Below are 23,306 nucleotides of genomic sequence, written 5' to 3'. Positions count from 1 at the left end.
CTCAAAAGAAGAAAGGAAAGGAAAGAACTAAGATGCCTCCATTGTAGTGCATGTGAGAAATAAAGCCACCTCAACATCATTCTTTGGGATATTTGCCATTCCCTTTCTGTCTGCCAGGTTGTTCCAATGGATTTGGCTGTACTGGGAAGTTCTGTTGATCAGTTAGCTTTACACATTAATGAAGTTCCTCCTTTGTTATTCCAGAAAGTTACTGGATGTGTTTTTAGGGTACCAGAAAGAATCTTTTACCCAAAGACCTTCAAGGTTACATTTTTCTTCAGCCAAAAGATGCAGAAAAAAATACTTGTGTCTTTTTGTTATTCCCGCCCCCACCCCCATTTAGGTAAATTACAAAAAAAATAAAAAATCATTTCTATATAGCATGTTCTTAAGCAACAATACAAGTGTTTGCTTCTCTTTATTTTTTGAATATGAACACCAAAATACAGTAGTAAGGACAAGCTATGACAGAAGTTTTAGACAGCTAAGAAAGGGCCTTGACTCTGCCATCCTTGTTCATGTGGAATAATACCTTAATCCAAAAGTACTGTCATTTATTTTGATAGAATTACTCATGGAATAAGGTAGCACTCTTAGGAGACTAAAAATACTGTACAATATGGCAAACTGTCAGATTATGAAGAACTGAGATAGGAGAAGCTTATCCTAATAGAAGAATCTTGTGTTCTACATGCAAGTACATAAAGACAAGTAATAAATACAACTTCTCATTGTTTGGTCACATAAAACAGGAATATAGAAATTCTTTTGGAGGACAAGGTGAGAAAACACCAACAGAACTTCAGTGATGAAATGTGGCAGACAAATATGCTGTATACGAGTGTGTTTTGGGATGAAGCACAGAAAGATAAGAACAATTTTTAAAACATTAAGTAAAATAAAACATTTACCTTGACTCTGAGCCAGATGAAGGATCTTTGAGGTAACATATCTGGCAGTGTCTGCTTCTACCAACAAAGATTCTGAATTGATCTTCTCCAGCTGTGCCAGCAGACCCACAATCCGAGAATTGTTAGTAAGACTAGAAGAAACATTTATATTTGTGTTTCAATCTGTATTCAACACGACAAAAATATTTTGTTTCACCTGACATGGCAAAATCCAATTAGTTACATTTTTTTAAAGTCAAAGTAGTTTTTCAGTGAACTAGGTTTAGATCAGTAGGTTTGTACAATTTTATTAGTTAAAACAGAATGTTCTTTATTTAGTTACTTCTCAGTAACTTCTTAGTCCCTGCTACCAATGACACACTCAGTAAGACTCATTAAGACAGAGGAGAGTAGCGTTGTCTTTGCTACATTCTTAAAAGGGATTAAATCCACTTCCCTTGAAATCAGTGGCAAAACTCCCATTATTTTCCAAGGACATAAGGGATCACCCCAACTACTGAGATTACCCAAGGAAATCATATGGGAAATTCAGGACTAATTTGTAGTATTACAAATCTACTATTATTAGCAACTTATTTCTTCAAATTCATATCTATAACACCACAACATTTAGTCTTGTTTGGAAAATAGCTACAACTATATAAAACTGGGGTTGTAGCACATCTTCCATGGAACCTCCTCTACAGTTAAGATCCCTCTTGTCAAGGGGTGTCTCCAGTGCAACTATGACTAGGGAAGTCCCGGGCAGCACATCTCTGGTGAAGCCATGCTCTCAAGGAACATGGGGAAGGGGCTGAAGGGGAAAACCACTTAGGCTCTAAAGCCATTATGGGCCTCCCCCCAGAATTCATTCCACAAGTGAGGGGGACAATTTTCATATTACACCCCAATAAAACATCCAGAGAATACCACTGGAAAGGGAGGATGGGGATTTTGCAGAAGTTACTTCCTCCTTGGCCATCTCTCAGGAATTTTTACCACAGGAGGGGGAATCCAGCTATCAGAATCCATTTTCAACTACTTTGACATTTTATTGTCTACACAGTAGCCCTGGCTTTGAAGTCTGCCAGACTGGTCTACAAAAATGTCTACAAAAGCCCCAAAGTCTGGCTAGCCTGAAAGATGTGTAATCATCCAGATGTGGAGAAATAAAGTACTCAAGAACATAATAGAACCAGAGCCCACCCACCCCAAAAAGACTATTGTTTACAGAGAAAAACAAGAGCAAATCACTTTTCAGTTCTTGAGCGTTTTTCCCCTCTTCCAAACTTTTATTCCTCCTCAGACAGCTTGAACAATAAGCCTGTTCTGCAAACGACCACATCAGGGAGAGGAAAGGAGAGTTTAGACAAAAAGCTTAGAAGAAATGGAAGCAAACCTTACCCTGAGAAAATAATGCTGTTTTCTTTGGGGGATACAGGTCACCTTTCTAGTGGGTTTCTGTCTTTTCTTTCCCACACTCCCATAGCAATGTTTCAGGTCTACAGCCTCTGCTTGAGAGAGCCCAAGAGGAGATCATATCTAGAGTCTCCCATCCCTTCCTGGCTCCTGCTATCCTATCGAATAAGACTGAGTAGTCGATCATATCCTTGTGTTAGGCTTTACTCTGCACACATGCAGCAAGGGAAAAAAAAACCCAACAACTGGCTGAAAGTTTTAAATATCACTTTTTCACTGATATCTACTATTTTCTCAGTTTTTCCTCACATTCACTTTCAATATTTTCTGATAAATCTCTTAACAGTGAAAAAATACAGCAGTATTAGTTTTACCTCATACACTCTGCAAACTGCTTTGAGACAATCTCATTCTTTATTACCCACTTGCTTATCTTTAGAGAATACATGCAACCAGTTTGGTTTCTTAAGTTTGCAAATATTTTTTGAAAAAAAATGCAGCACAAAACTTAGACTATCACTGTTAGATGGGAGGGTTTTTATTTTATAATGTTCATAAAAGTGAAGAACTGTAGAGAATCAGAATGTTTTAAATTAACAGTCATTCCCATCAATGTCATTCTGTCACAGTTTTGTCTCATTTTGAGGTACACAAGTACAGCTTGGCTTGATGTCTTAGTCATTTACATAAAGGTGATGTGTTTTAAGAGGAGATACATTTCATGAGGAGCACTTTTATCCAGATATTTATATTATCGCCCCCACTACCTGTATTTAATTATATTCTTTAATTAAACACCTTAAGGTTAATTCAAATTGCCTACAACATAAATCAACTTACCTTCATCTTCGTAGAATGTAAGATACTCGAGATGTCATTGACAAAGTTAAAACAAACTATTACTAATTAGATTTTATTCATTCTTCATTTTTACATTCCCCCCACCATTTGAAAATATGTTTAAAAAATTTCCATGAATATAATTAAAATTATTGCTGTGTACAACTATGGTTTCTAAGGAACAACTGGCACAGCAAAGCATTCCATTACAGTTCAGCAATAGTAAATGACAACGTATTTTAATCGATGTACAGTGAGTTCTAGCTATTCACAATAAAACTAAAGAATGACACTAGTATTATAAATAGTGTCAATGTTGTTTATAAAGAAGTTGATGGATTATTATTGCTTGAGCTATAGTTTAGAGCAATAAAATGATTTTGCCCTTATTAAGTTTGCCATAGGATTAATTTACCCTTGGATGTAAATGTTAAAACAAGAAAAAAAACTGGCTGATAGCAAGCATTTTATAACTGTGGAAACAATTTGATGCAACAGCAACAAAGAAAACTTATTCTAGCCACACTTCATTTCTTTACACTGACATCTAAACTATAACTTAACAACCAAAACCAAAAAGTAACTTTTAAAAGGAAGACTGCCACATGTTTATGCCCAATAATATGGCCTATTCTTAAAACTGATATCAATTGCTTGAAGATGTCCTCCATAATCTAAAATTTATATCATAAAATCCCATTACTAAATATATGCATCTTCTCAACTGTTTGTCAGATTAAAAAACTTTTTTTTTTAATATACTTTTAACTCAGTCTCCCTTTCCCCTCTCAACTGCTTCAGTTTTGCTTCTTTGTATGTGCAACGAGAGCATTAGGGTGGTCAGAAATCGATTTAAAAAAAAACTGATGGACAAAATATCAATGTTTATTTTTAACCACTTTTGAATTTTATCAATTTAAGTTTTCACAGTTGTGCAAAATTATGGGTTTTATCCATTATTTTTAAATATTTCAATTTTCAAATCTGCAAAGGGGGATGAGTTAGGCAATTATTTAATAACAGATTAAAAAAATTAAAAGCTTTATAACTGCTAAACACCACATGTCAAAAGGAATATACAAAACAAAAATCCTTTAATCAAACTAAAATTCTGAAGAAGCATTCTTCTTACTTTGTCTATCTGCAAATTTTGATCACCAGTGGATTTGTCGATTTCTGCGTGTACAGTTAACTGACATTTACTAACATTTATCAATAAAAATGTAATCCTTCCAATAGTAGACATAATCTAACTAATTCTCTAGTCATTCAGGGCAGAGGTGAGCACTGTTACTAAAACAGGAGGTGATAATACTCCACGATAACAGATAATCTTCACATCCCTCATTCCACACCTGTGCCTCTAATCCCCATCCAAAACTGAGATCCAGTGCCATCTGTATGCACTGAGCTTGAAGACACCCAAGATGATCCCATGATTATAACGGAAGCCATGATATCTGACTGCTGACTCAATGTTCAATGGTAATCTCCAAGGATGCTCATCCTCAACAATTTTAGGCCCAAAATAGACAGGAATCCAACCAGCCTGACTAGAAACTACTGTGTATTATAGAAGCTTGTTCACTAAGAAAGAATTTTGGTCTCTCATGACTCACTCTCATACTTGAATGTAGTTTTGGGATGGAAAATACCCTACATTTAAACACAAATGTGACCAATACAGCCACAACACCTCCCTGTTTTTCTCATGCTGAGCCGAGAACCCAGAAGGAAACATATGTAGTAACAACAGTCCTGCAGTCAGATTGACAGGTCTTATACCACATGCATGTTAGTCCTGCAGGTAGTAATACAGTCATCATGAAAAGCATTAACTTTATTTTAATAACAGCTTATTCAGAGAGTTAAGTTGCTCAAAACCTATAATCAGTACACCAAAAGAAGAGACCACAAACTAGAGTAGTGTGATTAATATTAGCTACATTACCCTTGCTCTTTTGGTCTTATTTTGTCCAATCCCCTGCCTAATTCAGCAAGTAACAGAAAATCCAAGCCCCTTCAGCCAACCCCCAGGCCTCTATATGCTAAAATATATTGTAATGCTGTCGAACCCGCTCAGCTATTCTGCAGTTCCACTGAATGACTGTATCTGCCAGTTAGGTAGGTGAGCAAGGATTCCAAAAGCAGGTTGCAAGGGTCTCTAACACAACACAAGACACCTCCAAGGTTCCAGTAGATAAAAGCACTCAAACACAAGACCTTTCTCCAATCCATTCCCCAGTAAACTGAACCATCCAACAAATATCAATCCAACCGCCATAGTATTCATATCCTTGAGAGAGAGTAATACAGCCAAGGTCCCTACTCAAAACTTTTCATAATTACTCTTTGCAAATCTCATTCACTTCATCGTACTCCCAATCTTGCTCAGCTCCCAGTAAAGGCATTAGGTGTTTTACAACAAACGGGATTTTTGCCTCATTTGGCCAGGAAGCAATATGGTCTCTAAATACTTCTCTATGCAAGCTTGCTTTATTCATATCAAGAGCCTTTCAGCTGCATTTCACAAGTCAGTCAACACGTAGCATAATCACTCAACACTTACTGGAAGCTTTTAGAGATTTAGAAAGGATAAGCCATTCTCACTACAAGATAGTATCTTTCAGAAATACTTCAAGATTTTTATCCATAAGGTTTAGAAGAGGCTTATTTGTCTAGACTTAAAAGGGCGCTAGAAATTGGCATTATAGCAACCAACCAGGAACATTCTAAGGAGCTTAACTATCTTCAGAACATTAACTGAATAAAACTGTCTTGAAAACTATACACTTTCTGATTCTAGGTTTAAAAATAAGAGGATCATTGTAGAGATGGACCTGACTTCACAGTTAAGGCTGAGTTGAGTTTTGCAAATAAAGCAGGAACTAAACTTTTCTTTAAGTTTCAGATAGGATTTGCTATATTAAAACGTATTCTTTGAATCCAGAATTAACTGTATAGTGGATGTACTATGATAGCTAAACTTACTGATGTCCATTCATGCAAACCAACCTAGGCATAAGATAATCAATACAGCAGTTAGTCACAATCATACCACACATTCATGCTGCTGCCCCTCTACACCGCCATAATCCACTCACCCCAACTGCAGACTTAGAGAGATCTGTCAAGAGAGTGCATACCCATCTAGCAGGGTGGCACTCTGAGTTCGAGGGCTAGTCTCTAGTAGAAGCATTCCATAGATTTGAATCCTGCTTGGGTCATTTTAAAAATATATATTTTAAGCATAAACGCCAGACAATTATAGAATACAGGTATGTTAAATCAGATACCTGGGTGACAAGAGTGTTAGCACCATATAGGCCTCATGCTATTAGCTGTGCTGGAAGTGCAGTTGTCAAGGCAGGTATGTGACAATAAAATGCAAAGGTAAAAAGCTCCATGAATCCTACTGTTGTTATGGGTTTGGGTCCCATAGTAAGAATGACCATAATATATCTCCAGTTGTACTTGATCACAAGTTACATAAAGTCCGACTCAAATATACCTCTTTGGAAATGAGACATTTGTATGATTAAAGCTTTCAAAGCAGCTTGTGAATTTAGATGCAAATGTTCATCACCACCAATGGAAGAAGTCTCAGTCACCCAGACTACTTTAAAAATCTCAGCCATAATATATCCTCTATTAAATAGATAACAAAAAAGTTGAATTCTGAAAATGAAGTTCTAGATAACTAAAAATATTTAAGTAATTAAACATTTGAAGTTTTCATTCTATTTTTGTTGTATACTTCATTTTGAGTCTGATATTTCAACCCTAGAAAGTTGACAGTTCTTGTAGAGAGAGAAGCAAGAAGAGTCAAAGGAGAAAAAAAAAATCAAAACTAAGATTTGCCAGGACCTAGCCACCTCCTTTGGGTATCAAATTGATCAGTAATAAGGAATAAAGGGGTTTTTTTTGTTTTTTTTAATCACCGCCTACTCTTCTTTAGTTTAAGATCTAGTTTAATTTCATGAACACAAATCTTTACAAGTTATATATACCCAGCACAAATTAAGGGAAGACCAATTTAGACTACTTATATGCTCCCTAGATACAATACCCCAGAAGAATAATGTAGGACAATATACAAAATCCTAGAACTCTGGTATACACCAAATAGGAAAAAAGGTCAACAACAATTTATGTATGATTCACACACAGCTGCTTAAAATAGCCATAAGAGAAATTATCTTCCCCCTACTTTCACACCTAGCACTAACTTTATCTCAGGCAATCTGGTCCTCCTAGGTTTACCCAGGGCCAGAAAAATTAAGAGAAGTTGGTAAGAAAGACAGGGCACACTGCTATCAGAAAGCTCCATAGGGAAAGCACTGTTCAGAAACCAAGTACCTCAAAATTCCTGGGAAAGCAGAAGATGCTGCTCCTGGCCATGTCTGGGGTCTCCAAACATTTGTGTCAAACTCTAATAAATGTTTTCTCTCACTCAAGAATCCTTCTGATTACTAACAGGGAGCAAAGGCACATTTTCCCCTCTCCCACCTTAAAGCCTCCTAGATGCAGTAAGACAGAGCGTCCTAGCTCCTGACTGTTACAGGGCAGGGCTGCTATTTTGGGGTCACCTTTTTACCAGTGGATAGTGTCAATGCCTGACTGTGCTTCAGCTTGTAGCTTCCCAAACCCCACCAAGCTGCAGTTAACTTAAATGGATAAACTGGGTCACCCTCTGCCATTCAGAAGCCTGTAGGAAACTGTAACTGCCCACTCTTGTCCATTTCACTCGACAACAGCTTGGGAAAACTAGCAGCTACAGAGGCACTGGAGCTGTGTGCAGAGTTAAGAACAGAGAACTGAGCATTGGTTCATATTTGGAAGGGTCTCATCACAGCCATAAACAAATTTTCTTTTAAAAAAAAAAAAAGATGGAATTCTGCAGAAGTTTATGTCATAGGTCTCCCCACTCACCAGGGAAAGGTCTCTGCTTGCCATTGGTAAGTGGATTTGTCAAGCCCTGCCCACTTCTCAAGAGGTCTAAGCATCCTCACTATATTTCTGCAGGAATGATGGGTTCACACATATCCATTACTTCTTCTGCAGAGGACTTCCACTATGCTGCAAGCTAAACACGTCCTACACCTTGCTCAGTTTCTACTCAATGACCTAATTCTAGAGCTTGACCAGGAAGATAACTGAATCCTGAGGAGTTACTATAGCAACCATTAGATGTCATCTTAGAATGGTTTAGGTCTACACTTTCTACAGGAATTCTATCACTAAGAATGAAGTGCAGCCAGAGGGAGGAACCTCACTGGCACTTTTCATAGTTTGTCAGCTATTTTACTCTACTTCAGGGGTAGGCAACCTGCCGCACGCGAGTTGATTTTCAGTGGCACTCATACTGCCCAGGTCCCGGCCACCAGTCCGGGGAGCTCTGCATTTTAATTTAATTTTAAATGAAGCTTCTTAAACATTTTAAAAACCTTATTTACTTTATATACAACAATTGTTTAGTTATATATTATAGACTTACACAAAGACACCTTCTAAAAAGGTTAAAATTACTTGTATTACTGGCATGCAAAACCTTAAATCAGAGTGAATAAACGAAGACACGGCACACCACTTCTGAAAGGTTGCTAACCCCTGCTCTACTTTCTCTCTCTGTATACGCCGAGGATGCAACTCAGTGAATTTAGAGATCAAGAAATACTTATTGGGAAAAGTCACAGAGGCCAAGTCATATGACCCACTCCCAATATGACTGCTTGTCACATGACCAATGAGCCAGCAAACTCAAATTTTTCTAGAAGAGATTTCTCATAAGAGGTTTCTCTAAGCCCAGTTTTGGAGTTTGTGCATTTTGTTCTGTTTTATTATTTCAGAGCCCAATGCAAAGCAGTTCCAATATTAAATGCTTGTGAATCTATTTTAACCTGAACTTTGAAGGTTCACAACCCTCTAATGACCACAGCAGGCACACAGCTCAGTTAATACCAACTGTCTATGATGTGTTTTGCATAGTTTACTCATCATTAGAGGTATATCTGTTTTGAGTTATATGGCTGAAAAAAATTAACTGTGTTTAAAAACTAACAAATGACTATCTTCATCTACATCTGTTTAGTTCCGATTATCCTTCCATGCAAAAGGCCAATGTATCATGAGCGGAATCCAGTTAAGGATACCTTTTTCCTGGTACCATCATTAGCGGGAACTCAAGTTCAGGAATACCGATTGCTGAGAAAGGACTTCACTTTCCAAAAACTAATGCTCCCTGGCTGGGATGCATATTTATCTATTGACCATTTCTAAAGATCGGTCTTTCATTAGCTGCCCAGGCAGGGAACACCACAAGCACTAGTCTCAAATGTCGAACTGTTCCATGGCTGCACTGGACAACTAAGGAGCCAAGAGCACTCCAAAAGAAATAACATATCCTCATAACAAACTTGAAAATCCTCCTGTGATTGAGTTAAATCCACATGGTGGCATATGGGTCCAACATTTAAATCCATACTCTAATTTAGAAAGGAATACTATAGAGAAATACATTGAAAGGTAAAATAGCCTGCAAATTTTTTTTGCACTGGAGGGGTAGAAAGTCTTCCAAGACAGCAAACTGGCTAGATGGTTTTGCTATTGCAGTGAATACCAAACTGAACTGTTACAAATGTCTTAAGCTTCTTCCATTCATAAGACATTTTGTAAATTCTCTAAACAGTTTCATAATGATCAAATAATCCGTTCTTTATATATAAACTTCAAGAGTTGAGCCATCAGCCATATATATGCATCAGTAATCAGCATTTTGACTTTGACATCCTTGCCTCTATATTAGATTGCAAGATCTTTGGAGCAGGAAATGTCTCTTGCTCATGTTTTGGTAACACAAACATGTAAATCTGTGTCATGTATGTGATTTATAAGATTACATTTTATTCCTTCAGCAACAACCATTCATGAGCATGAAACCTGCCTGACTGAAATTGTTATCTGAGAAAGGTTTTGCCAAAAAGGATGGGATGGGGTTATGAAAAAAGGATGGGGTGAATGGGCAGGGGTTTTGCTTTTGAAGTGCTGGGAGAAAAGTTTAATATTGTTGAAATTTTGTAGTACTGTATATTCAATTGCCTGTATGCTTGCTTCCATTGCTGCCACCCCCGTATCCAGAAGCTTCTTCACAGGTACTTGGTATAAACAAAAGAAAGTCAAGGCTATGATTTTGCAACCACTTAGGCTACTTCTGCACTACAAGGGTGTGATTCCCCTGCTTGCATACACATACTCATGCTCTCTCTCATTGACCTAGCACAAGTATAAATAGTAGTGTAGCCCTAGATCCAAAAGTAGCAGCAGAAGAGACATGGCTTAGCTGTACAAAGTACAAACCTGCTGGAAATCAGTACGTAGGTACTTTGTACAGCTAAGCTGTGCCTCTACTGCCACTACCAGTGTAAATACAGCTACACTGATATTTATACTTGCGCTAGCTTGATAAGAGCGATGCAAACATATGTACATGAACAGGGGAATCACCCCCTCTGTTCAGAATATAGACAGTCTTGAGCACCTCTCTCTATACATGCGTATGGCCCCACAGAAGCTGGTGTTTCTGTTCATATTAGTAGTTATGCAATGCTTTGAAGGATTGCTACTCAAGACAAATTCTGATATGGAATCCCAGAGATGTGCTCAAATACAGGCAGGCAATGTTTTCCTATACAGTATTTGCAAGGTTAATTACTATGGTTGCATTTCAAGTAACAGGTGTCCAAATGATCATTTCTGCATGCGCAGTTCGGATAACTGCATGGATAAAGGTAAGCACGCAGTTTCATGTGCATTTTTGCATACGACCTTCTTCCAAAATATTTAGTGTTGTGGTAATTTATTACTACTTCTTTCAAAGAAATTAAATGCAATTTTGAAAGTGTTTATTCATATAGTAAGTCTAATTCAAATATGACAAAAATGCACTTAGGAAGGTGTAAGCATCTATTATCCTTTTCACTATGCTGATAAATACGAGAGAGAAAATAATTTAAAATCAGTTACTATTTAAAAGAAAATAATTCATTTAATTAAAAACATTTTTATATGAAGAGGTTACAGTAATTTTTGATTACTACTGGAGCCCCATGGACCCACATAATTGGTTTTGTATTTTTTGGCCTTTCTTTTTTTTAAAATGTATTTGCTTCCTTCAAATGTAAAATTCTCAAGATCCGTAATGGAAAAGAAACTAGGTTGAACTTCAAGAAGTCTATATACTGCTGCATTTACCTTTTCTCAGATGTTGTTTTTACTTTGTTCATCCTGGAAAACTTAGTTCTTCAATTCACCATCTCAGATAACCTGTAAAACACATTTAAAAAATTAAGACTTAGTAGCAATGTATTGTCTTGCTGTACAACGAAGTGCTACCACCATAGTATAGTGCTCAGAATCTCCGCACTGAAAGTTTTAAATACAAGTGATTTCATAAAGAGTACTTGCTACACTGAAGAAAACAGGTAATTCCATTCCCAATTCAACATATAGGGCCTAAGGAATGGAGCAAAAGTAATAGAATACTGAAAATATAGTAAGCATGCAGTAAAGTGCTAAATTATAGTTTAATCATGCTAATCTCAGGAAATACAGACTTTGATAAGAGATTGAAAAATCAGTAATTTTATCATAATGCATGTATCATGAACAACTTGCACAATATGTCCAGAGAAGAAAGCTACCTGCTTAGGCATCTCCTGGAGCCAAGCATGTAAGTTTTCCCAATTTCTTGAAAAAAATTTGTGATGCCACACTATACCTCCTTTTCTTGACAGCCACTTCATGTTCTTAATTTTGAGACTAGAAACCTAGATGCACAGTCAGAAACAAAGTGTTTGGTATTCTTATTTAAGTGGGACCTGAAAATATTTCTTGGACAGAAACCACAGCATGCTAATAGCTTAATTTTCCTATCCTTTTAAGTACACAGTGTCCTCGGAGTCTCTCTCAGTCTTATATGGTGCCTCTAAGCAATTAAGGTTGCAGTTTACAGGACCAAAAACTGAATCTCCATGATCCTATCCGAGATAAAATGTGAACGAGACCCCCTATAATACAAAGAAGATTTCTTTGAGAGGCCATGTGTTTGTTATAAAGCACTGAAGTACAAGAAAAACTCAAACAATATGTTCGAAAACAAAGGCACTTATCCTCTTGCCATTTGTGGGTGAGAAACTCTCTCTGCTGCTTACTAGCCCTCAAGTTTACAAGATCTTGTTATTATCACTGCCACTTGAAGATAACAAGCAGTAACAAAACTTCCATTTTGTTATGCAGCTAGCTGATGAAGAACAGCAGAAGAGGTATATAGTGATCTGTATGAGGCTTAAGGTGGGGGAAAGCAAGGAGGAACTATCAAAAATTTAAACAGAGAAGGAATAGGATGCTTCATGTGCAAGTAGGATGCTGATGCCGAATGAAGAAAGGGAGACCCCCAAACCAACAGCAGAAGCAACTCCAAACTTTTCAGACACTTATAAGCCAAGACCAATATGAACAGTGAGGCATAACAGCAGCTCCCTTCCACTTACCTGAAGCAATTTCCTTTCCTAGCAACCAATGGGTTCTCACAAGAAGCACCAACTGTGTGCCTGGCTAACAGGTGGCTGGCCAGTTTGTTCAGCCAATGTTCAAATGTAGAATTTCTCTACTTCCTTCCATAAAAAGGAGGAGGTGAGGGAAGAATTGGTTACAAGGACTACAACTGGGTCTACTACACAAAATACCTTATCTACAAGGTTATAAAGTTCGGATTATTCAAACCAGGCCAGAGATCTAACTGGAGGGAGAAGATATGATTAAGTTACCATAGATTGTTCTTTTATGGTAGTTGTCTGAGAGAACACTCATCTTACAGTAGAAGAATACACAATAAACAGGCGTTAGAAGACGGCAATAAAAAAAAACTCATAAATTTTCAAGAAGCATATTTCCAATAACCTGTTAGATCATATTACAAGGCAGAAAATGTTTCATTAACTTGTATTAAATAACATCTCCAATTTTTATTTCTTTATCTTTAAACCAAGCTGTACAAATCTAGGGAATTTAGAGTTAAGGTTACACATAAGAAATCCCAACATCTTAAAGAAAGAAAAAAACAGTTAAGGCACCCAAACAACCTTACCTGTAGTGAAATCATGTAATAACCATACAATTATGATTACAACTTTTTAGTGTTTGTGATCTCAGGTTAGATTAAAGTGATTTTTAAAGACACAGATTTTTTTCATCCCCTGCACCCTGTTCCGTCACTGTTACAAGAGTATAGATCACATAAGCAAGCATGGAAAAGTGCAAGCTGTAAGCTTTCACACAAGCAGGATATATCCACATCTTATTTCTTCAGCTGGTTGTTTACTGTTTGAACATAACCACTATTCAGAGCAAATGAAATTTCTACTATACAGTACCCTTTTTCAACAAATAGGTATCTTCTAAGTTGACTCTCTAGTTTTAAAAGAAGTACAAAATAGAGGAGTTTTTCAGCCAGGTACCAGGGAGAAACCCAATTCCTGGACAATATACTCACTGTCTGGTCATGGTACTTAAATTTTCTTTCCCCTCTCCTGCTTCTTTTGGCAATAACGATTGAGAATACAACTGAATGAGTTATAGGCTTGCTAAGGAGTCTTGAAACTTGTGTGCTGGTGCATGTGAAAGTGAAAAGAACCATGCTAAGAGAGATGAGATGGGAGTGGGGATTGGGGATGCAGGAAAGTCGGAATTGACTTGATTTTGGTAGGGAGAAATGTTTTCCAGGAACATGGCGCTATAGCAGGGATGGGCAAACTACAGAACAGATTCAGCCTGCAAGCTGTTTTAAGCTGAGCTGCAAACTCCCACTAGGGAGCAGGATCTGGGGTTTACCCAGCTCCAGCACTCCAGCTGGAGCACAGGGTCAGGGGCTGCACCACATGGTTCTGGAAGCCATGGCATGGCCCCACTCAACACGGCTCCTGGAAGCCGTGGCATGGCCCTGCTTCGGCTCCTACGCACTCCAATGGCCCCCTACAGCGCTCTAATGAGAACTGCAGGGGTGATGCCTGCAGATAATGCAGCGTGCAGAGCCTCCTGGCTGAGACTCCCTGTAGGAGTCAGAGAAGAAAACTGCTGCTGCTTCCGGGAGCCACTCGAGGTAAGCCTGCACCCGAGCCTCTCCCCGACCCCAACCCCCACTCTAGCCGTGATCCCCTTCCCGCCCTCCAACCCTCCTCGATCCCAGCCCAGAGCACCCTCCTGCACCCTAAACCTCTCATCCACAGCTCCACTCCAGAGCCCACCCCAACAGCCAGAGCCTGTACCCCTTCCAGCACCCCAACCTCCTGCCCCAGTGCAGAGCCCCCTCCTGCACCCTGAACTCATTTTTGGCCCCACCCCAGGGCCTGCACCCCCAGCTAGAACCCTCCCACACCCCAATCTCAATTGAGTGAGCATGCATGGCCACCATACAATTTCAATTCCCAGATGTGGCCCTCGGGCCAAAATGTTTGCCCACCCCTGCGTTATAGGTACCTTCTCACCCAAGGTAATGGGCTTACTCATTGGGCAGATGGGTGTCAAGGGAAACCCTTCAAGCACTAGTCCAAGAGTAGACAACCTATGGCACGTGTGCCAAAGGCCACTGGTCCGGGGGGCTCTGCATTTTAGTTTAACTTTAAATGAAGCTTCTTAAACATTTTAAAAACCTTATTTACTTTACAGACAACAATAGTTTAGTTATGTAATATAGACATAGAAAGAGACCTTCTAAAAACGTTAAAATGTATTACTGGCACGCGAAACCTTAAATTGGAGTGAAAAAATGAAGACTCAGCACTCCACTTCTGAAAGGTTGCTGACTCCTGCACTAGTCTGTCACAATGGCCCTCTGATCTTGGTTAAGGTCTCTAGGTTCTCTTAAAATACAAATAACTGCATGTACAACTTCCAAAATAACATAATGTGGCTCATCTGTCTCACCTACTCTAGATTTGTGCTAGTTGAGTGTTTGACTGGTTCCTCTCAGGATTCATGGCTAGAGACAGAGGGGTGGGTGTAGTACATGCGTAGAATTCCTCAATGCAAACCTTTCTGGCCTTGGTTTTTAGGTTGCATGCCTGGGTACAGTGCAGATTACTTAATGGATTGAGTGAGTGGTATGGAGTCACATTATTCCAACACTGAGTTCATACAGGGAAGTTGCTTATTCCCATTTCACATGTGGAAAAATAGAAGGTCAAGATGTTTTACAGATGTGCTGTGAGGTTATATTAACTGAAATACATAAAGCATATTGAGAGCTTCAGACAGAAGCTGCTACATAAATGCAAGGTATTAACACATCATGCATATCAACCAAAGACCAACTAACTTCTTCTCTTTCTAATATTCTTTTCTCATTTAATGCTGTGGTACTCTTGTAACCATTTTAATCTGTTTCTGTGCACAGTAATTAGGGCTGCCTGTGGCTGGAAACCTCATAAACCCAATTTATATATATGCATATAGGATATGTATGCTCTGCTACATAAATCACTGACGTAGTTTAACCATAAATTTAAATCTCATGAACTCTGGTGTTTAGATGTTTCTGGTTGAATTGGAAAAATAGCCAAGGCTTAAAATGTCAGGTCATACTACAACTGAGCACCAGTATAAGAGCCTGAATGAAAAGATAACTGTGATACCAATCTCGTACGCATATAAAGCTTACGTTGTGGATGGACAAGGTTGCAGACTGTTTGTGTTCTCTTTATATATTTAAATCCACTTTGAATGAGAAGTTTAACTTTGAATCTCCTGGATTTAGGCTGTTTTTATGTACATAAAACTGCAACTCCAGCTTAAAGAAACATTTTTATTTGGGAATTTAAAAAAATATATATGCAACGGACCCTTGCTAGAACATGCGTCTATATAGTGCAAATTTGCATATAATGCAGTCGCGGCCATGGATCCCAAATTTCATTTAAATTAATTTTAACGCGGCCTCCATGCATGGATTCCAAATCCCACGTTCTAGTGAGGGTCTGGTGTAGCTGTATGCAGGTTTGGTCTGTTGGGTTGTTGGTAGTCCTAATGTTGGACTCTTTTTCTGTAACTGGTAACCTTTGAGCCTATAGAGGATTATTACTTCATGCATATTGGACTATATGAAATGTCAGCTAGAAATCTAGTAATTAAAAATATGACTAAACAAAACCTCACACACCTTATTTTTAAATTCCTGTAGATATTATACCTGTTCTGAGTGGAAATGGGGCAGATATATTATCTGAAAATACTTCTAAATTTTTATTTTAATTCACTAAATTTCAAATTGACATCTCTTTAAGAAAGCTGTAGGTAATGCTGTCTGACTGCCAGCAGTAAAGGAATATCTTAGCGTGGGGCAAGTCGGTAGGATCAGAGGATTATTTCTTTAGTTTGTTTTAAGGGTTTAAATACAGGTTCACTGCATGGTCTAGCAGGTTCACTGCATGGTCTAGCAGACTACTAAAGAGATTTTGATAATCCATCAGTACACTTTGCACACAATTCTCTAGTTATGTGGGTTGCTAACATTAACAGGCCCATTCTTTTCTTTCCTCATCTCTTTTACTGTCTTCTCCTACTTTTCCCCCCCTCTTCCTGACTTTATTTTTCTCTTGACCTAGAGCATTCAGACACTTGAACTGCACCAAAGTGCTTCTGTGGGCTTCAGAATTAAACAAATTGATATCTTGTGATCCTAGTTAGTTTAGCTCTGTAGTTGGGTCCACTTGTAAAGCACTTCAGTACATGTTAATATGTGGATACTGCATGCACCAATAGCCTGTCAATTGTCTGCCAGCTGGCCAATGTCACAAGCAAAACAGTGCCAGATTGGCCACTTGAGGTAACGCTCCTAGATGCTCAAGTGAAAAATAAAAATCTTATTTTGACAAGCCTACATGTAACTGTTCTGCCTATCAGAGTTGGCAGCAACAAGGGCTGAGTTCAGTATCTAGGGGCTCTGTTTCAATAACGGAATGCAAAACCGGCTCGAGCCCCCATCCAGTGACCTGGGACAATTACATACCACCCCCCTGGACACCTCTAAGAGGCAATACTTCTCCTCTCACAGAGCCGGAGTATAACAAAAAGCCTTTTAATAAAGGAGGGAAACATTGCAGCTTTATATTGGGGAAACATCAAACAGGATTCATAACACAAACCATGAGCAAATGACCCACCCCCAAGTAAGTCTGGCAGTGTCCTTTTCCCCTCAGGGTCTTAAGTCAGCAATCCAACAGTCACCCCCACCCACAGTTTGTCCTTGGTCAGTGCAGCCCCCAGATTTCAGAAGTTCATCTGCAGAGCTTACCTCCCAGCCTGGGTGGAAGTGGGGGGAGGCATGGGAGGGCAGCTTAAATGCTCCACTGCTCAGATCAACCGCTTGACTGCCACGCCTATCCACAGGGTTCTGCTACAGTCTTCACCGCCAGCTGCTCCTCTCTGCCAGCCATCCTACTGACCCCTCACCAATGTCTTCAGCCATCCGCCCGCCCCTCCCCAGCTCTCAGTAATTTCAGCTTTTTTGTAACTTTAGCTCTTTAGTGATTTCAGCTGTTAGTAGGAGGGCCACAAGTGCTGGCACACTCAGAACCACTTGCTCAAAGTAGGTCTAATGTTTCAACCTAGAAATCAGTGATATGAGCTCTACAGCATGTAACAAGACTCCTAAAGGAATCAAAATTAGCTCTGTTATTACACAGTGGAGAGAGGAGGGGTCAAAGTGGTATTTAGGGCCCTGAAAGGGGCCCACATTGCCAGGTACGCATACCTGTCCCCAGCCTCAGTTCACTGAGCTTTGGAACCCATGTCCCTTGCCTAGAGAGTGCCACATAGTTGAGGGTGAGCCCCACTGTCATAAAATGCCAAGTACAGTTCTACTGTCCTTGATTCCATAACCAGAATAACAATTCTTTATTACTCCTGTCCCAATAACAAAGAGACTGGGGGTCCCACAGAAGCCAAAGTGACCATTTGGGCAAGCAGTTCCTTCATGGTAGGTGGGGTGGGTGTGCCCATGCAAATAAGATCAGCCCCTGAAGTCCTTTTCCACAACTCACCACCAGATGTCATTCTGACTCTGCTTATGGACACATAAGACAGTTTTGCCAGAACTTAATCAGACTGACCAAAAAATAAATAATAATTAGAGTAGTAGTAGTAGTATTAAGAGCTACCCTACACCAAGCACTTGACAGATTCCCACCACCACCCAAATAATTCAGATTTCAAAAATCTGAAAGATGTTATAGATTTTTAATTAAATTTTCAATTTGTTCAGAAACATGAACACCAAGCTTTGTCTTCCTAAGACAAATCATTATGGATCAAGCTAACATCAGATCACTTTCTCTGAACTGAGTACATTAAGAGAATATGTGAAATCCTCATGATGCAATGACCCCTCATGATCCCAAGCCTGCAAAGCCTTAAGCAAGTGCTTAACATAACTCACATAAGTAGTCCCACACAACACAGGTGAGTAAAGTTACTCAGGTGCTTAATTATTTTCAGGATTGGAGCCTCTGTCTTTTTTTAAGCTGATGCTTATACAGTAGACCCTCAGAGTTATGAACACCTTGGCAATGGAGGTTGTTTGAAACTCAAAACGTTATGGTTGTTCTCTCAATAGTTTACAGCTGAACACTGACTTAATACAGCTTTGAAACTTTAGTATGCAGAAGAAAAATGCTGCTTTCCCTTTCTTTTCTTTAGTAGTTTAGGTTTACCATAGTACGGTACTGTATTTGCTTTTTTGTTAATCTCTGTTGCTGCCAGATTGCATACCTCCAGTTCCAAATGTGTGGTTGACTGGTCAGTTTGTAACTGAGGTTCTACTGCACCGGTTCTCAACCCATGGGCTGCATGCAGCCCAATTAGTACACAGCTGTGATCCACCTCAGCTATGTGCTAAAGGCTGTGGGCTCCAGGCTCCCAGCTGCACTGCCAAACGGCAGGCTCCGCAGAGGTGGGGTCCAGGCAGCTGGCTGGCCCCCCACAGCGGGGCTCGTTGTCTGAGCAGCTGGCTATCACCAAGCCCCCCGCAGCAGGGCTTGGGGTCCCCATGCAGCAGAGTCCGGGGGCCCTGCCCCACATCCAGCTCTCTGCTCCTGGCCCTACTCTGTGGAGGGGTCTTTGGGTGGAGGGCACTGAGGATAGGTTCTCAACCTGTGACCCAGTTAACACTTTGTGGGCTTCATATGCGGCCCACAATGATAAATAGCTTGAGAACCACGGTTCTACTGTAATGCCATTATTGATGTAATGGACAAAAAAATGGATATATGAACCTAACCACAAAACAGACAATTCTTTTGTTTGAGGATATGATTTAACAGATTGTTGAGCAAGAAGCTTCTTAAACATTTACAGGGATTAAAAATTCTTGTACTTAAAACAAGATATAGCAACAGATACAACATTTAAAATATATTATTTCATGATTTTGTTCTACTCAAATGATTACACAGATGAATAGAGACTAAATATGGAAGGATGCCAACTTTTATTCCATAGTGTGTATGTATAAAACTACAAAAATACAGAAAAAGAATTTGTGAACAATTAGAACAGAATTAAAATCCTCCACTAGAACCAATGGTAGCACTCTTGCATATCCTTCCTATAGATGTTGTTGCTCCTCACAGACAAGAATGTCTGCATATTCTTTTTTCTTGTGCATCACACCAATGGAAAACAGAAAGGATCCTGGTGGTACATCATTGGCGATACTGGGAAACTTCAAAAAATCCATGAAAGAATGGCTTATACACTGATAAGAAGCAAGATTTTTCAAGACATTTGGAATGTTTGGTTAGACAAAAATAGTATATAAATAGACTATTACATTCACTGTACGCCCTATGGATGTCATCCTGCTAAAGCATCTAGTAGGACTTTGATTTTACAAACATAGGGCCTGTTCCCAGAGAGACTTGATTTACACGTTTGTCATAAACAGATAAGAAAAGTTAATAGCACAGAAGTACTTTATATCTCTTTGACTGTAAAGGGTTAACAAGTTCAGTAAGCCTGGCTGTCACCTGACCAGAGGACCAATCAGAGGACAGGATACTTTCAAATCTTGAGGGAGGGAAGTTTTTGTGTGTGCTGTTAGGTTTTGGTTGTTGTTCACTCTGGGGGCTCAGAGGGATCAGATGTGCAACCAGGTTTCTCTCCAATCTCCCTGATACAGTTTCTTATAGATCCAGAATAGTGAGTATGAGGTAGATAAAGCAAGTTAGGCTTATGTTTTTCTTTATTTGCAAATGTGCATTTGGCTGAAAGGAGTTCAAATTGGTATTTTGCTGAAAAGATTTTAATTTGTACTTGTATACTTAGGCTGGGAGAGTATTCCCAGTGTCTATAGCTGAAAAACCCTGTACCTATTCCATCTTAAATTTACAAGATCATTTTTACTGTTTTTCTCTCTTTAATTAAAAGTTGCTTGATTAAGAACCTGATTGTTTGTTTTTTTTATTCTGGTGAGAACCCAGGGGACTGGGTCTGGATTCACCAGGGAATTGGTGGGGGGAAAGGAGGGAAGAGGGAGAGAGAGGCTGATTTCTCTCTGTGCCAGGATTACTTTCTCTCAGGAAGAGTCTGGGAGGGGGAAAGAGAAGGAGGGAGGAAGGTGAATTGTCCTCTCTGTTTTGAGATTCAAGGAGTTTGAATCACAGTGATCTTCCAGGGTAACCCAGGGAGGGGAAGCCTGGGAGAGGAAACGGTGGGGGAAAGGGTTTAGTTTCCTTGTGTTGAGATCCAGAGGGTCTGGGTCTTGGGGGTCCCCGGGCAAGGTTTTGGGGGGGGACCAGAGTGTACCAGGCACTGGAATTCCTGGTTGGTGGCAGCGCTACAGGTTCTAAGCTGCTAATTGAGCTTAGAGGAATTCATGCTGGTACCCCATCTTTTGGACGCTAAGGTTCAGAGTGGGGAATTGTACCATGACAACGTTACACATGCATGTAAGTGTTTTCAGGAACAGGTCCAAAGACCACAAGCCAGGAAAGCACTTAAGCATGTGCTTAAGTGTTTTCCTGAATCAGGGCTTAAGTTTATAACATCAGAATCCTACTAGATGTAGCAAGAATCTCTAGGATACTTGGTGTACACTTATCTCAATACCCTCCTGTCACGTTTAGAGGTGCAATCCAGACCAGCAAGAGGTTGCGTCACTGCCTGCCCTGAAGAACTGGATGCCGTAAAATGCTCTGCTCCCAGAAAGCATACAAGCATGCACCAAGTGTCTGTGCGATAAGCAGCCATGTTTCAGTAACTGACTCCACAGCCTGCTTGTTAAGCCACAGACACACACTGATATCCACCAGCTTTGGTTACAACAGCCAAGTGACCCCAAACACACCATGAATCCTGCATTTCCAAAAAACCATCTGCCCTGAAGCAACCAGCCCTCTCCCAGACCACTCAGAGAAATAATCAGGTTTGTTTGCTCCTTTAAGAGACAATACCCAGCAGCTTGCCAGATTAACTGGAAACTCCAATTCAAACACAGCACTGGGTTGGTTTAGATTAAAAGAAAACAAGTATTAACAACAGGACACAGGTTAAGTGATGCCAAGTGAAAAAGAAAAACAGGTAGATATAATTACAAGCAAATAAAAGTGCTAACATGCATCTACAAGTCTGGAACTTAATCTAGCAAGGCACAGTCTTTGTTTAAGATGATTTTATTCACTAATTACTCTTAGACCAGCATGGCTGATTCTCTCTCAATCAGGACCTTCCACAGATGTACAAGTTGGGGGTTACCTTTGTCATCTTAGGGGTTCACTGCCCCTCTTTATAGTACAGTAAACCTTTGAAAAACATCTCTCAAAGTTCATTGACCCTGCTTCAAGAAACAGGATGCCTTCCTGGGAGTGCAGTCTCCATCCCTTGCTGACAGTTATCCTCTTATCACCTCCCCTTGTCAGCTTGACGGTCATGTTTAGCTTTTATGTAAATAGAGCCTCATGGTCTCTGTCTGATGACCAAGCTGGTTAAACAAGCAAATACACAATTCTTTATGATCCAAACATGCAGACCCCCCAACCACCTTGTGAGCTTTGATGATTCTATATACTGCATATGTAAATTGTAATTATATGGTCACTCTGCTCCATTCATATTCAAGACCAGGGCAGACTTCTTTTTACTTTGTTCAAATACAGACTTTAAAACATAGTATCGGAGGATTTTCATAACTCCACATGCACCATTGTCACATATATTCCTCAATGCTGTTATTAACTAGCGTGTTCTTAGTTCTCAAATGATATCTCACAAGGCATAGTTTGTACAAAAACCCTTGCAGTAGTGCATAGGGTGTGAATACTGGGGTAGTTAGGGTCATGCATCTTCACCCATAATTTGGAAGACAGAAGTTTGTTACTATAGATTGGTGTGAATGATCATTTGATCACAACAAAATGTCCCTCTTTTTAGTAGTAAAAATATTTATATTATGTTAGTGCCCAGAAGTTCCAACTGGGATTGGGGCCCCACTGTGTTTGGCACTATAACGCAGAAGAGAGAATCTCCATCCTGAAGGGGTTATAATCTAAAGCATACATTCAAATCTTTTAGTGGAGAAAGTTATCACTTCTTCATTCATATATTTGGTGGACAAGTTCCAGATTAAGAAAGATTGTCATTTGTACTACCAATCGTTTGGGGAGAGTGGGGGTTGGTTTGTTTTTTTGAAGGACTGATTCATTTCTGAAAGAGGCCATTTCTACAACATAACTGTACAAGCCTAGAAGTGCTAGCCAATGGAAACTTGCTATTTTCTATTCTAGATTAGATTGAACTTCAACGTATATTGCTTCATTTACTAACACTCCTGAAACTCCAAAGTGCTTCAGGGAGATTTCAAATTTGATAATATCTAGAGGTCTCCATCTAAGGCATAAATTCAAACAATCTACTTTCTTTATGCAGCTCAATTCACACTTTTAGTGATCTGAAATATCATCAATTCTTCATAATCAGTTATTACATTTGCAGGACTCTCAGCGATGTTTCAAGTGATCAACTGTGATAAACTTTATGTTGTGCTTAACTCTACAGTAATGCCTTGTTTTACAAGTAGTTATAATTAATATTGCAAGTAGCTACACTTATTCT

At 39.3% G+C, this 23,306-nt stretch overlaps 1 protein-coding gene across 8 annotated transcripts in view; it reads right to left on the bottom strand.

Moving 5' to 3' along the window:
- Positions 1–23,306, bottom strand: part of AGTPBP1 (ATP/GTP binding carboxypeptidase 1) — a 177,448-nt gene that overhangs the window by 120,297 nt on the left and 33,845 nt on the right. For 5 of the 8 annotated variants that reach the window (XM_050945606.1, XM_050945611.1, XM_050945609.1 and 2 more), the window contains exons 2-3: positions 11,400–11,471; positions 912–1,042 (exon numbers count right to left, since the gene is read on the bottom strand). In XM_050945606.1, the coding sequence (XP_050801563.1) occupies positions 912–1,042; positions 11,400–11,431 (163 nt within the window). In that variant the 5' untranslated portion in view covers positions 11,432–11,471. Of the gene's footprint in view, positions 1–911; positions 1,043–8,081; positions 8,171–11,399; positions 11,475–11,848; positions 12,066–23,306 lie in introns of those variants that run through there. The other 3 variants (XM_050945607.1, XM_050945612.1, XM_050945610.1) reach the window with 3 other exon arrangements.

This window comes from Gopherus flavomarginatus, chromosome 3 (assembly GCF_025201925.1).
Source record: "Gopherus flavomarginatus isolate rGopFla2 chromosome 3, rGopFla2.mat.asm, whole genome shotgun sequence".
NCBI lineage: Eukaryota > Metazoa > Chordata > Testudines > Testudinidae > Gopherus > Gopherus flavomarginatus.
The sequence above is the reverse complement of the archived record's forward strand: the minus strand, read 5'-3'. Positions and strand labels throughout refer to the sequence as shown.